Below are 16,288 nucleotides of genomic sequence, written 5' to 3' on the forward strand. Positions count from 1 at the left end.
CCGCACGAATTTGAGGATGATCGAGGGGTCACCTCAGCCCTTGACTGTAATCGGTGCAACCACTTTCAAGAGTCGCTTGTCGCCTTTGATGTTTCACGCCCCCGAATATCTCCGTCGAGCGCGTTCGAATGTCCAATTGATGCCACACGCCCGATCAACTCACGCAACGGGTGATCGAGGCGAATTCGAGTGGTACGTTGAAGCGAAAGAATAAGAATATGAGAATAAGAAAAAGAAAGAAGAGAAGAAGAACAAGCGGCATTAGCCTGGCTGTGAGCCAGTCCTCGAACTTCCCGTTTTCTCACTGCAGATTCTAATTTCACAGAAAAAATAAAACACTAATATCCAATTCGAATTTTTAACTGCGAATTCAGATTCGTGATTAACGATTTAGAAGCTCTCGGATACCATATTATATGAAAATGAGACCATTTTTTTAATTTTGAGCCACTGTAATGGATTCACCATTGCAAATTTTGGAAGTATTATCTTGGATTTGTTATCCGTAACGCAAAAAGTCTTCGCCTACTCATTTTTTACCAAAATCTGAATATTTGTTATATTTTCTTTCCACCATATTAAATTCGCTATTTTCGATTTTGTAAACCTGACCTCAGATTTGTGATTAGCTACCTAACAAACCTTCGAATACTAATTATTATGAAAATCCTAATGCCTTTAGTTTTTTTTTTTTTTGCCTATCAAATGCACCGGATTTAAATTTTGAAAATCTGATTTTAAAATCGTGACAAGTGACCCAAAAAATCTTACAGTACCAAGTTTCTTCGAATCCATCCATCAATTCTCAAGATATCATCATATTTATTTGATATTTTGGAATTTTGTTGTTCAAATAATTCAACAAGTACTGAACCGATCAAAGCCAAAATCCAATCAGTTCTAAGTTTAGAAAAGTCGCGTCAATTGATACGAAAAAATACACATACACAAACGTCCATCTGAAAATGATTGGAGGTGATTTTCTAAACTTTGAAACGTGGAGATCTAGTGAAAACTCAACTTTTCATTTTCGAAAAGCGGGAAGTTAATACACATTATGTTTACACAAAAGTGGGCGAGTTTTGAAAATACGACGTTCCCCGATCGTCCGAGTCATCAATTTTTTCATGGGTATTACGTAACCTTGACTAACCATCTGCAAATTGTGCAACATTTTTCGCGGTGTTTGTAGACATGATGCGGAGGCAGAGACGAGAGGCGAAGAAACGTCAGAAGCAATTAAAAAGCAATCAGTCTCGGCGGATCGACGTTGGAAGGCTTCGAAGTTTATCGTCCGTTTTGTAACTTTTGAAACGTTTGCGAGAGGGTAACGAGAAGCAAAAATCGTCCCTAAACTCTCACCGTAAACAATGAGAGGGCAAAGTGAGTTCCATCAAAATTTCGGACCCATTTAGGTCTGTTCTTAGACTTTTGAATAGACATTTTACCGGTATTTTCACCGCAGACTTATCCCTCACCGCAATTTCTCTCCGGGTACGACGCTGCGGTACAAGCGTACATCACAAGCTATAAGGTGTACGAAATCCGATATCAATGAATATCCGATATACATCCGTAATGCCAAGCTGCCAAATATACGTTATACGTACATAGGTAGATATCAAACGCAATTCGTGCATAAAGCTGAAAGTCGCTTTTAGCTCACTAGACTCCGGGCCTGCACAGACTATAATACGTGTATAAAATGTAATCCCAAACCGATGCATGTTGAAAGAAATATATCCAGTAGTAAAGCCGCGGTTTATGTAGTTTTATTACCGGTGTCGGTGGTGAGGCATATTTTTCTATTTTTTTTTTTTTTTTTTGTTTTCCATTAAATTCTCCTTTGATCCTCTTCTGCGTATTATTTTGAATTTTTTCAAATCGTCAGAAAAGCTTCATTCGAGCGTGACATTCGCGATCACGTGACGTGCAACAATAATCGCGTCCACCGCAGGACTTCGAGAGCCTCGGTATAGCCTCGAGTCTGTTGCAGGTGAAGGTAAGCAGAAAAGCGCGAGGCTTACGGAGCCGATCAGGATCGAAGGGACGAACTTGGGGAAAAGGATCGAGGAAGCGGTTAAAAGGAAGGAAGCCGTCCCTGCATGCCTGCATGCCGCAGGACCACGCGATAGTGTGCAGGTTATTGTTAGGACAAACTAACACACAACTGCTCCAGGGCTCGGCCCGTATCTACTAGCGCTACTCGCTTCTACTCGCGCGAGTCGCCCGAGAGGCGCATCAGAGTTCGGTCAGTATAACCGGCACTCTTGTCGTAGAACCACGTGCGCCTTCGCTCGCTCGGGTATCGTTAGCCTAATCTAAACTAAGCTAAGAGCAGTGTAAGCTTTAAGCTCTGCAGTTTGAAGCCGAGCCTCCGTAGGGAGGACACGCTACTTGACGCGGAGTTGTTTGATTACAAGTTGTTGTTTTTTTTTTTTTTTTCTTTTTTTCGTACCACCACTTTTTGTCGATTCTAAACGTTAGTTTTCACGCTGGCTTCGCACTTTGGTTTACAAGTGTTTCGACGTGCTACCGGAATAGACGACGGTTCTCTTTTCACTTCAAGTTGTTACAGTGTGTCGGAGTGTATTTGTGAGAAGCGTAAGTTTGATAGGAAATTTTTTTAATCACTTTATCGAACAGTTTAAATCCGTGAGACCGTTTTACCGTCTCTTCAAATCCAATCTCGTTATTTTCCGATCAAATTCTGATCTATCCAATTTCATGAAAATGTTAACGAGATAACGTAACAACTGCAGCGGTAGCGATTGGCTCTGTACGTCAGCACAAGCCAATAATAATAATAATATTATACACGTAGGTGTCGATAACCGTATGATAATTACTGTGATTATTGTATATTACACCTTGTGTGTATGCGCGTGTGCGCGCGCACGTAATTAAATTTGTCTATGAACTTTCTTGGTAATTGCGGCGGGAATAGCTACGAGCAGATAAATATCACTTAAGCAGGTATGCGGTTCGATTCAATATGCGTGCCTGTAATACGTATAGATTGACCTAGTATTTCGGTTATTCGAATTACGCGGTAGATAATACACAGTTCATGTACGGAAATCAGGCAATATCATCCTACATCTTCGTATAATATATATATATATATATACACGTATTGCACGTTATTAACATCTTCACTGTCTTGAATAAATATGCAGAAACAGAGGCAGAGAGAGAGAGAGAGAGAGGAGAGAAGGGATCAAAGAGGGAGCGAAGTGATCGGTACGATATTCCGTTCGCATTAACGATTGAGATATCTCGAATCGACAAGTGTGAAGTTGGCAAACAAGGCAGTGAAATTCATCGGCAATTAGCGGACGTGTGACCGTAATTTTTTTTATTTTCATTCCAAGTTTTCTTTTTGCCATTTGGCACCCGTTTCGTCCCGCAGGGATCGAGAAGTCGAATCCCTCCGATGTTTATTTTTCGAAAAAATTACGGGTGCACTTCAGCAGCAGTAGCGGCAGCAGTGCGTTGCGTTACGTTGGGGCGGGAAAACCGGGAAGGGTTTCCTCGTTTTCGCTCTTGTAATTTTTTTTCCGCGGACGGGTTTCTTTTTTTCACGTTTTTTTTTTTGGGGGGGGGGGGGAGGGTTTTCAAAGGGGGGTCCTTCGAAAGTCGGGTTCCGGTTCGGCTGAATTGCACTTTTATACACGAAAAATCAATCGGCATAACAAACCGTTTTTCTGCGTGTTCCAAGTGTCATCGTTTCGACAAATATTTACTGGCGGATGATAGTGTGTGTGCGTGTGTGTGTGTTTGTGTATACGTGTGCCTCGGGGGAAAGTCAACGCATACTAGGTGAAAGAGGGGAATAATAAAAAAAAATGCTCCCCATACTCAAGTCCTTGAAAATTCAATTTCAATCTATTTTCACCTTCCTCGTCGTTAAGGGGGGCGACCTACGTTACGGCTCTTGATGAGACGAGGACTTTGATGCCGTCCACGTGTCGAGAGTGTAACAGGTGAGGATCGATGACGTCCTTTCCTTTTTTAAACTCGCTCTTTTTTTATTTTTTTTTTTAAACTCAAGTTTTAGTTCTTATTTTTACCAGATATCGTGGTTCGACGTGGTTGTATAATAGGTGTAATTAATATAGGTTGATGTTCTGCTGCTTTATTTGCATGCGTCTTAATATAATTAAAAGCTGATTTCTATTCGATATTTCACTAACTGCACGCATACGACACCTTTTTAATCTTTTCATTCGTCTGGTTGTATGAATCTTTTGAAACAAAAAGACTGAATGAAGCGAAAAAAACTCTTCTTCGAACAAACATTGAGATTTGGACTTGGTTTGATTATTTTTAAACGAAACAGCTGTCATTGATCTGTTATACTCTATCGATCATACGTTCAGAATAAGTTTTCAGAATGATAAATTAAGGAAAGGAGTTGTCACGCAGCGTAATTTTAATTCGAGCCGGACTTTGAGCTGTCAGGTAATTTTAAGTCATATGTTGTAACATCATTTAACTTCTGAATTCTTATCATACGTAGTACAGAAGTAGCAAAAATAACAAATGACAAAACGCAAATGGGTAGGAGATATCACTCAATTACCGCCCGTCCTGTCGTGGTCTTTCAAGTCACAGTGGTAATGGTGGCCATTTATTTTATCAGTTTTTTCAAACCGACGCATCATTATCGAGCGAAACCAGGCTTCATTCGCGCAATCAGCGACGCAGTTTACGCAGTCAGAGCAGCTGCGTTGTATAATCTCACACGGTCCCAAATATTTGTAGAAACGAACGGATGGTCCACGATTAGATGAAATTAAGAAATTGGGACATTCGGAAAGAGAAAAAATGGGCATTGATCCAATCGTCTGACGGATATGCTGTAATGCATGCGACATATTTTTTTTAAAATTATATCGGTCATCAACTTGTTAATAAAATTGGATGTAATTATAATGAATTATAAGTGTTTACCTATAATTATTCTGAGACACAAGGTGAATTATGTCTCTATTTCCGAATGCTCAGTTTTATTTTTGCCACAGCTTGTATATTATTTCCTGACGATCGGTATGTGTTCGTCAACGTTATTTTGCGCTAACAACGTGACGTATATATTACAGCGAGGTGCGTTATTTAATCTACCGCGATCTATTAATACCAAGTGCTCCGTTCTATATTTACCTTTGGTGTAAATTTAAAACAGAACATGTATACGTTGAACGCGATCATTGCGGATATCTATATTTACCCTTGACATTGGTGATAAAATGCGCGGGTATTTTAGACATATATATATATATATATGTGTGTATATACACATGTATACATGCGTGAAAAAATCGAACCTTACAGGAATTGTATTGTTGTCCCTTTCATCGTCGATGCAAAGCGTCAAGGAAATCTCTCCCGCAGAAACATGCCTTATATACGCGTACACATTTTCTTTTTACATTTTTTCTTTCTTCTCCTTCCTCTTAGAATTCCGTCGCTGTCTCCTATGCTTTCTTTTTCCGCGTGCGTTGGTGCGACGCACGTATAATATGAATGCTTGATACACCCACCCATCCATCCATCCATCCATCCATCCATCCATCCATCCATCCATCCATCCACCACGCACAGGTTGCACGCATGAATGTTTTTTGCGCCTCAATCGTGATAAGCTGTAGAGGGTTGCGCAAAAGCGAGGCTCGCAGTTCTAAGATCCAAGTGATCCTTTGTGATTTCACATTGAATATCGTACGCTGCGAAACGGCCGGTTTACGTTTAGCCAAATATAATACGCACGTGTTAATGCCGTCTTTGCGTACCTACGTAAGAAATTTTCCACCGAGAGAATAATCTTCGGTATGATTCGCTTCGTGATTCGCTTCGATCAGTAATTGATTGTCGGTATTAATAACCTACTCTCGGTTATATATTATTTTGCCGGAATTAGATAATTTCTATGTCCATTTACCGACGTTTTATAAATGTACGACATAAATGCACAATTTATCAGACGATACGATTTACTTACTAAGCATGAAACAATGTCAAGGAATCCGCAGTTCAAAGTTATACCGGAAAATAAAGCAAAGAGACTGAAAAGCGGCGGAAACAAGGAGAAAGAAAAACAAATAAACAAAAATTTTCACCGGCTCGTTTTGACGCTGACTAAAACAAATTTAGCGATTACAGTAACGGGGACGTGGCGTATCGTCGTTTTGTGTTGTAGGTATGTCGAGGATTCGGTGTAAATTACTCACGGGCTTTATTAATTATTAGTTAACAGGCTCGTTTAACCGTGACGTCGCGAGTGATCGTTATTTTGTACGGAACTCTAGGAACGCCGCGTTTCGGCGAGCTGCACGGGATGCACTGTATAATCCATATGCCGCCGCCGTCCGTGCTGTTGCCGGATCGGTGTGAAAGCTCGACTTTAAAGAGGGCACACTCGACACGCGTGTAAAATTCATGGATTTATGCATCTACGCGCGTGCGCTTACACCTCGAAACGTACGTGCATATACGTTTGTGTGCACGTGTACTTAGTCTCGTGAAAAGAAGTGTCAAGTGCCCGAAGCACGAGGTATAATATGTAATATGCGGTTTCGTACGCTGTGTATACGTATTTGCACGTTTGTTGGATTGTTTACGTATGTAGTATATGTATAATATAACACGGACTCGACGAGTGCCTACTCTATACGCTCATTTACACCCTATGCGGCATCCTCGTAGTGTGTTATACATAATTACAAAAGTTAATTAGCCTTTCAAAGATGAAAGAGGTCGCAACATATGGTCTTTTCACTGATTCACGGCATCCCGTTACTGCTGCCATCTACGCGTTTGCGGTACGTATGTATAAAAGTAACGTAATCTACCGAGTTCTACGAATCGTAATATGCAAGGTACGAAAAGAGTTGAGAAATTGAAATAATATTTAAAACGCATCGTCTGCGCTTTGTTTTTACAATCATTTAAGATATCTTTATATATGATAAACGTTTTATTACACGTGCGCGGATTTTACTTGCGAGCTTTCGATGAAATGAAGAAGAAATAGAAGGAGACCATCTAAAGTAATTGTGTATAATTCACCACACGGGCATTTCGATCCGATTGAAGTAAAAACATCGGCGAGATGTTGATGCTGAAATGAAACAGCACATAATGATGTTTGAAAATAGTTTAAACACAGTTTAATTACGGTTTAAATGGTGCTGCACGGTTTATATACAACCCGTGAATACCAAGCGCGTCCCTGTCGTCGCCTAGAGCTGTTAAAATTATATTTCAAACACTGTATACTTTGGTTTCACGCGAACGGTATTTCGGTATTTTCGTCCTCTAGCAGATTCTCTTTTTCTCATTCTCCTTTTTTCTCACCAATTTTTCTTCTCATTTTGTTTTCATTGTAAACATCATCTGGCGGTCTTGATACTTGAAGTATCTAACCTAGATATGTGTAATGGTTTATCTACTGCATCCTTCCATCGATATGCGTTATACGTTAATAATTTGAAAATTCTTACATGAAAAATTTTGCGGCACACCGTTATTCAATTTTTACGCCGACCAATCAGCCAACCATATGTCGCTACGGATAACGAAGGTTATGTGTTGTGATGTTTGACTACCGAATGAATCGCACTTTTTTTGATTACATCCGAGTGAATCAGGCTTCAAAGAACGGACGGCTATACCAATAAACATAGTTCTGCCTTATGGGCGCTTGCCAGATGATTAAAATGAAATAGTGAAGGGGAACTTGTTGCCAATCGCGTGAATAAATGAGTTGATATATTGTAAGTGTTTAAAGAAGTGGAATACTTTTCTTCCATGACTCGCCTACGTAAATACAACTTTATTCATGAAGATAAAAAACGTTTGACTTGATATCGAAATTAAAGCACAACGTGAACGATGATGGTGAATTTGATCACCCTTTTGCCGCGTGGTTGTGAATTTGAAGAATAGAAAATGATGCAAAAAGCGAGAATCTAGCTTAATATATGGAAATAAAAATTAGATTCGTGCAAAAGTAATTGGTATAGCTCGATCGAATGAACGAACTAATTCAACTTGGTCACAAATCAAGTTTATGTTAATACCGTCGTCGAAGTTCTGTAAAAGACGTGCCCCGTAATTGGCTGTATAACTGGAGTTTTGGTTACTGCATCGAAATAAACGAAATACCGCTAGGCATTTCACTCGTCAACTTAATTGAAGGATTTGCGAGCTTGAAAAGCTGAAAGATTGTATTTTTTTTTTTTTTTCGTTACCATTTTATTTTCATGTATTTACGTTTTTATCGTCAACAGGTGTAATCAGAGCTCAGAGGAAAAAAATCCCATCTTAACGGATCCAATTAAAGTTTCCCTGGTTTAGTAACTATAAACTGTCACGAGCTTGCGGCGCTTAAAAGCTCGCGTGGAACTCACTCGAATCGCTTCCCGCGTGTTCAAACGTTTGAGCGACAGCAGGAACTGTACTCTCGCCTTGTTATATATTTAAACACCGAGCGAGAATTCGACCAATGTGTCTCTTTCGCATACTTATCTCTGTTCTCTTATACTCTTCGATACACCTACAATATCTATCTATAACAGAAATGGCGGGGAAAAGGAATTTCCGATCATTCCTCGAGCGTTAGTGGCAACTGTATTTATATAACACGTATATGTACCTGATCGTTGGCTTGCTTACATAATTATGAAAGCTGTTACAGTGCGTGTAAAATAAATTTCAAACCGTTTCCGTATCGGTACAGGAAAATTTACGTGAGCGGGGTTGTTTTTTTTTTTTTTTTCTTCATAACCGAGGAATTTTTAGCAATTTGGAGGAAGCTTGCGGCCGATCCCGAGCTTGATTTTCACGCGACGCGGTACTTTCTTTAGACTTAAAAATTAATTCCTCGTGTCACGGAGTGTGTTTATAGGGAAATAAAATCAGGATGTTGTTAGATTTTATAATTATACTTTCACGCCATGTGGTTAGAAAGTCTAATCAGTTTCGTAGATCTATGAGCCTTGTTTCTCGAGCGTTCTTTTCACGTGCCGACGTATTATATCCGTGTGTGCAAGCACATACTTCGCGATCACGTGTAAACAAGTCGTTTTTTCAGACGACAATTCTTGCCGCAAGCAGACAATATTATTACGATGTAACCTCGTCGTGTTTCGAGTTCCCTGTAATCCGATTTCAACGGTTCCGACGATGCAGGGGTTTGTAAATCGAAGAAAAGCTTCCGACGCGCGCAGTTTCGAATAGTTCTCCGTACCTATTCCCATTTCGGTATACGTAGGTCTGCACAATTCTGCAGCTACTAAGAACGCTTTTCCATCGTTCAGACAAGGTCACTCTTGTACAGCGTACAGCGGCTTACTTAGGTGCTCGGGGGTGAAGTTAGTTCGTGATTTGGTTAAAAAGCTCGTTTGTAGAAGTCAAGTTTAATTGGAGGAAAGTTCGTCCCGAAAGTTGGTGAACAGTCTGCAACGCGGGGGGTAGGTTGCTGCTGGATAGAAGGTACGAAGAGCAACCATACGGGGGAAAGCAACGAACTTTCGCCGGCTCTCGGTTACCTCTTCGTCCTCCTTCCTCCTACCTCCTTTACCGGAGAATTATTCGCCCACGTCAAGGCCGCTCGCATTCGGAGAGCATTCGGAAAGCATAAGCTCGGGCGGATCAAGTACACGTATTTGTGAAAGCTCGCTGCGTCGAGATTCGGACAGTCTTAAGGGGGTGTACTGGTCGATTTCGACGCTGTCGTATATACCTCGAAGTATAGAAGTTCACGTATCTGAAACACAAAGAAGCGTTTATCATGCTCGTTCTATACGCAATTTTTAATGAAAAGACTTGAACGTGTTTTTATAAAAATAACGCTAAAAATAAAGTAATGGCATTGATTCTACGAAGTCGAAAAAAGTAAATTTTTACAATTCATGCTAATTTATTTACTTCTGCGTCAAATGAAAATTCTTTGCGGAGTGTTTTTGTTCGGAATTGCGTATAGAATGGGGCTAGTGAGCCCTTTTTCGCCTTTCAGATACGCGGACTTTGATATTTGGAGATGTGTACGTTAACGACGAAATCGACCAGGGCGCCCCCTCGAACCGCCTGCGTGTGAAAATTAGCAGACTCCCAAACCTCGAAAGAGTGATCCCTCTTCTCTCTCCCTCGTCGTTCACGGCGTAAGTTAGGTACGTTCGTGTGTTCCAGGCAGGTAAATTGAAGGCGGTTCTCGTCTCGACCGCGAACGCGGTTTTACGGCTAATTAAATCACCTGGCGCTGCTGACCGCTATATACAACCTGCCCATCCCGCCATGTGTGGCTTTCGTCTGCCTGACTATTAAATCGCATCTATATTATATTCAGCGGTACCCTCGGTAAGCCCAAATCGTTGTAAATATGGACACAAGGCTGCTCCTCTGGAGGCAACCAGATTTACTCACTTTGTTAACCCTTACCCTGCACGCCTCCTGTGTACATGACACACTTCGTGTATGATGTCGCAGATAACTTTAAGAAATATCACAGGATACTCTTTAACTGTTGCGTTTCAAGGTAAATTAGTTATCGTTGGTAAAATCATATTTTGAATATGAATAAAAAAAAAAAAAATTTATGAAACAACGAAATTACCCAATTTAGCCAATTTTTTTGATCCACTAATTCTTCACCTTGCTGTACACGATTTTCAAAATTTTTATACACCGAACAGGCTCACATGGGCAAGCGCGTCAAGCTATTATTCGAAAAAATAAGAAACACATATCTACTTGAGTCGAAGTTGAAGCACTTTCGTTCATGAATTTATCACACCGTTGTGAAAATATCAGTTCTCTGTCATGGGAATAAGAATTGAGTTTTTTAGGTGACAAGTTTACGTTTTTACGTAGAGAAAAGAAAATTTGCTTAAACTACCTTTGTTTTTTACATTACATTTTATTTCAATTCTAACTGAAATTGAACCGAATACAGCGGTTGAAAAGCTGAACGATTTGGCTTTCAGTAACTTACTAGAACTGATAAACCTGAAAATGTCATCGAATTATTTGGTAAAAAATGTTGATAATTTGCCTATCGGACCTCAAGGAAAAAACTGTATTTTTCTAAAACTAATCGGCACCCTCTACTCCGAGTTTCTAATAATTCGTAACTTTGCTACATACCGCAATTTGAATTTCAGATACCCGTGAGACTTGATTCGGGCCGAGTGACTCATCCGGCAGGATCGGGCTGTTTGGCCGGGGCGGAAGGACGGCAAGCCGTGAGCTGTCAGGGTTCGATGAGTCGCGTGTCGCCTAGTGCTGGTTTCAGTGCCGTGGAGTGCGGATTGGGAATAAGTATGCGGTGCGATACACGATGATACGGAGATTCGGAAGCGAGCCGTTGGCTCGATGCCATCGGGGTGAAGAACACGGAGGACCGGGACGGGGCCGACGACGACGGAGTTGCGTGTTCCACCCGCTACTCGCCATCGCTGCGGCAATATTCTTGCCAAATTTCGTCCTTTCCGGTGAGTGCAGGAACTAGGACCGCGTAAGACTGGTATATGTGTAAGGCTTGTTGTTACAACGCGAATTAGGAGGCGCAACGGTGTTCACGAGCGGCGGAAATCGCTAACTATTTATCTATCTGGGAGAACCAATCCGAGCTGCCCGGCCAATCAGTGAATCTGCACGTGACTCGACCGGCCACGTTTTTCCAATCGGTGATGCACGCGCGGATATCTGGCTTTATTTATTTATTTATTTTCATTGAAACCAACGATTTAACTCGTATAACCCGATACTTCAGAGCTGTGTCACGTTAGGGTGGGCTTTGATAGAGTTGTTTTTTAATTTTTGTGTTTCTAGGGGCTTGAACTCTTTGAAACTGATAAAAAATGTTTCCTAAAAATATGAGCTCTTTAATAGCGACTCTACAAGTATCTTGTGGAGACAAGATGGGAAAGACTTTTTTTGCTCTTTGAAATTATGTAAGTCGTTGACGAATGTACTGAAAATAATGGAAAGTACAAATTCTTGTAGAGAATTGAATGCTCTGCAAAAAAGATCCGATGCATAATATTCGTAAATGAAAGCGTTCATACGTTAATTAGCGTTCAAAGTTTAATCATCATTCTGGCAAGTATAGCTACGAAATAAACAACTGTATCGTAAAATAAATCACAATGTTCGCCAACAACATGATAAAGTCCTCATATATTTCATCAACAATATCGTTGACGAACATCGCGATATATTTTACGATACGGTTGTTATTTCGTAGCTATACTTGCCAGAATGATGATTAAACTTTGAACGTTAATTAACATATGAACGCTTTCATTTACGATATTTATGCATCAGAGCTTTTTTGTAGAGCGTTCAATTAATAAAGGAGAGAATTTTTCGGTTGTGTTTTTATGATTGGGAAAATGGATATTTTTCCCTGGTGTATACTGTGTGCTTTTTAATATTTATTATTTAACTAACTGATGAAAAAGTGCATAAATGCATAAATGCGAAGAGAGAGAACTAAAAACGTTTTTTCCCCATGAAACGATCATGTGTGGTTAAAATTGTGGCGATGGGTTTTTAGGGAATACTGTTGTTTCGCAACTTCAGGATTTTCTGGAAATCGGTTAACCGTAATAACGGCGTAAAACTTACCAAACTCATATTTTATAAACTGCGTTTCTTCAGAGTATACCTCAGGTTGTAAGATAGAAATTTTTTTCTCATGTTTCGTTCTGTTAGAGTTTATAACAACTTCGACGTTGTGGAAAAACTTGTACTCAACTATCGCCAGAGCTTTTGTGCTCTGATTCTAACAACGTTCTCGATCCTGACCTTTGAATAATTCTATAGTCCTAAAATTCTTTGCGGCAAGAGTCATAATTAATCAAGAATTAAACTTTTACGGAATTCTCGTACAAAGTTTGAAAAGCACTTTGGAAATTATTTGAAACGTTCGAACTTCTTGGAAATTTGTTTAACCACCGACAGAAGCTACGCACTCGTTCAAACTTGATTAGTAACAGAAAGTCTTGCGGTTTGAACGCTCTGGGCAAAATTTTCTTGTTATTCACTTTTTTTTTTTTTTGTTTGTGTTGTTTTTTTCCTTGTTTATACTTCCTTTCCACTTTTATCCCTTTGTTCGAATTATTTCCTCAAGTTTTAAGCGTATTTCGAGCATCGTTGGTCGTCTTGAAATAAATATAAGCTGAAAATCATCTGCAGCGTTCGTAACTTTGAAAAATTCGAATTGACTCTTCGATTATTAAAGTTAGTAAAAAATGAACCACGTTATGACTGCTCCTGAACTAATTGAAAAATTTCAACAACGGAATCTGCTTGATATGCCGGATCACTCTGACAATGAGGTGATAAAATTGCAAACGATAAAACAAAGCAATATCGCAAATTAATCGTATTTGCGAAAAGTTTGGAAGAAGCTTTGCCTTTTATTCATCGGCTGGTTTAAATTCTCTCACCGTCTCTATCTCGTTCTCGGTTTCTTGCCCACAGGATTTGTAATCTAATCAACACGTCTCGTTTCGCCCAACGTTTCATCAAACAGATATGCCGAGTTGTAAACTGTTTTGTGTGTGTGCAATTTTGCCTCGCATTGCTGCAGCTTCGCTCTAAAGCTCGTTGACTCTCACGAATAAAGCAAACGGTGCAAAGCTGCTGCTTGTAGAGTATTTCGCTAGTTAAATTCTCTCGAGAGGTGCGCTTACAGCGTTACAATTATATACAGGGGATGTAGGAACAACGCCATAAGCGCATCGCGACAAAACCAGACACGGTTTCACCATCGTTCAATTTCAATCTTTCGTACTTCAAGAATTCTAATTCGATTCTATTTTTCAACCGATAGGAAGAAGCGAAGGTGTCTCCGTGGAACTCCATAAAAAGTTTGCAGAGGTGAAAAGAAAGATTCTGTACGAAGATGAGCGTTCGAAGAAGATCGCGCTCATTTGATTTTTCCCATTTTTTTTTTTTTTAATTTACGAGGAAACACGTCTTAGCACTTCAATTATTATTTCTTTCCTGACATATATATTCGACCCAAAGATCACGATCCATAACGCGAGGATATATCATTCGGGAATCTTAAAGTTTACTTTCAATTATAAGTATTTTATAAGATTCAACTAATAACGAAAAAGTAGTTAGATTCAGTTCACAAACATCAAGTGGAGACTTAATATTACAAGTTTGGGTCTTCTTTGTGACGTAACTTGATGTTACGATTGATGTAAGCAATAAAAAAAACGAAGTTGAATTCACGATACTTGGTAAATTTGAAAATATGTATATATGAGTGAAAAATCAATTGAGCGCGATTTTTCACGTAACGCTCATCTTTTGACAGAAACTTTCTTTCAACCTCAACAAACTTTACAGGGAGTGCAATGGTGGATAATCGCAAATCATTTTTGTTTTGTAGCATCCCAGTGTCCGTCCTGTGGAATCCGCATTGCATTTCAGTTGGTCTTTTCCTTCCCCGTTCCGTTGATTTATGGTTTGATTGTTAGCCATGTAAGTAACGGAGCGATAACGCAGCCTTGAGGCGAAGCAGCGGTGTTATATGCTTTATACCTCCTCTTGCACCCAATGCGAGCTTATCCACCTTACTCACGGTGCTCTGGTTTACCTTGCTTAGGTTGGTTTTGGTTTCGTGCTCGCAAATAAAGCACGCACTCCGCGTGTATACCGGGTGTTACATTTTCCCGTAAACTAACGTTTTACCCGCGTTTTTGTAGTTATGCGTTTGTGTTCACAGGGCGGTTTTCCTTCCGATATTGTTACTGCTGTTTGCCGTAACATATAATACCTGGAGGCTCTGCAGTGGGTATTTTTACGCAGGTATATTATACCCTAGGTTCGAGTGAGACGAATTTATTTCTGAGCGTGAATATGCGTCGTTTGTCGTATATCTTGTAAGTCGAAATTTTGAAAAATTTCTTTCTGAGGCGGTTGGTGAGTCGGAAATTAATCATCTATACGAGATATTTATTTGCACGTTGAGGATTTATTAAATTTACGTATTCGTATGCCGTACGAGAACTTTCCTAAAAATACTAATGGAAGAAAGTACTAAAATTATAAAATAGAGCCTGTGTAAATGTTGACTTTTTATTTTAAATCACCCTAGTATTTCTAAGTATTTAATTCTTGAAGATTACACTGATGTTGAGTAAGTTTAATATTATCAAGAAAAAATTTTCACCGAATTCCTGAAAAGTAGTTTTTCCCACCAACGTAAGCCATCGTGAAGCAAAATCAAACGAATTTACCATATTCTTTAAACCATTTACAAAACGATCGGACAACGAAATGAAAAATCGGTACCTTAGCTCTACTTTACAATTTCATTATTATTTGTTTTTCTTGAAATTCAAATCAACGGTAGGTATTGAATTTCAATTCGCCAGCCTCCACAATTTTATCGTTCAGTGTATCGATGACGTGTATCGAATTTCTACCAATTAAAATGTTTTCATTTCTACAGCAGGGAAAAACTGCTAATCAAGTATGAAATTTCACGCGACCATGTGCAAAATTCTCAATTTTGTCATTCAAATTCAATTCTATAATATGCATTTCTCTATAAAATTTATATTATCTCGTGTAAAGATCGTGGAGATTCACCTGGATTAACTTATTTCGATCATGTGCGCCAAGAAAACTTGCAGCAATTTTGAATCGACGGAGATGATAAAATATCGTTCCACCTTTCCCGCTCATTGAAACTCCGTGTTACACGTATGCATATACGCGTCGTAATATTCGAAGTAGAAAATCGGGCGCGACTTTTTCAGGCCCACAAATCCACCTTTGAACCGTTTTCCCCGTATGTTTTCGAATCGCCCTGTATAATACAGATTGCGCGTATATTGTTGCACACATTCGTTGCACGCATGACGGCTCTGATTTGACCGGACTGCCGCAAGCTCGCGGCTTGGTACGTGTTTGTTGGTTCTTTGTAGGCGGCTCGGTTATGAACGTATATCGTGGCCTCTGACAGCAGCTCCCCACGATGCAAGTGCACCGACGGTGTAAACTGTGTGTAGCAGGTAATTAGAGTGTGGGTAGTAATTGCATCGGCGGGGACGAGCGATGCTTTTTATTGCGGAAAAACACGCTACGCTATGGAGGGGTGGTAATTTTTATTTCACATTTTTACCGCGCACACTCGCAATTGTCGTGAAATTTTATTTACTCGCGGTGAAACGGTTTCGTTGGTCTTTATGCCTGTCTCTGTCTATCTATCTATCTATCTGTTTATCTCTCAAAAACTCCGAAGGAAAATATTCTG

The 16,288-nt window shown here is 39.8% G+C and overlaps 1 protein-coding gene across 15 annotated transcripts in view; it reads left to right on the plus strand.

Moving 5' to 3' along the window:
* Positions 1 to 16,288, plus strand: part of LOC124307949 (uncharacterized) — a 194,043-nt gene that overhangs the window by 33,248 nt on the left and 144,507 nt on the right. For 12 of the 15 annotated variants that reach the window (XM_046770181.1, XM_046770182.1, XM_046770179.1 and 9 more), the window contains exons 1-2: positions 2,271 to 2,604; positions 11,166 to 11,495. In XM_046770181.1, coding sequence (XP_046626137.1) covers positions 11,342 to 11,495 — 154 coding nt within the window. In that variant the 5' untranslated portion in view covers positions 2,271 to 2,604; positions 11,166 to 11,341. Of the gene's footprint in view, positions 1 to 2,270; positions 2,605 to 3,896; positions 3,987 to 11,165; positions 11,496 to 16,288 lie in introns of those variants that run through there. The other 3 variants (XM_046770180.1, XM_046770189.1, XM_046770188.1) reach the window with 2 other exon arrangements.

This window comes from Neodiprion virginianus, chromosome 6 (assembly GCF_021901495.1).
Source record: "Neodiprion virginianus isolate iyNeoVirg1 chromosome 6, iyNeoVirg1.1, whole genome shotgun sequence".
In the NCBI taxonomy this organism is placed as follows: Eukaryota; Metazoa; Arthropoda; class Insecta; order Hymenoptera; family Diprionidae; genus Neodiprion; species Neodiprion virginianus.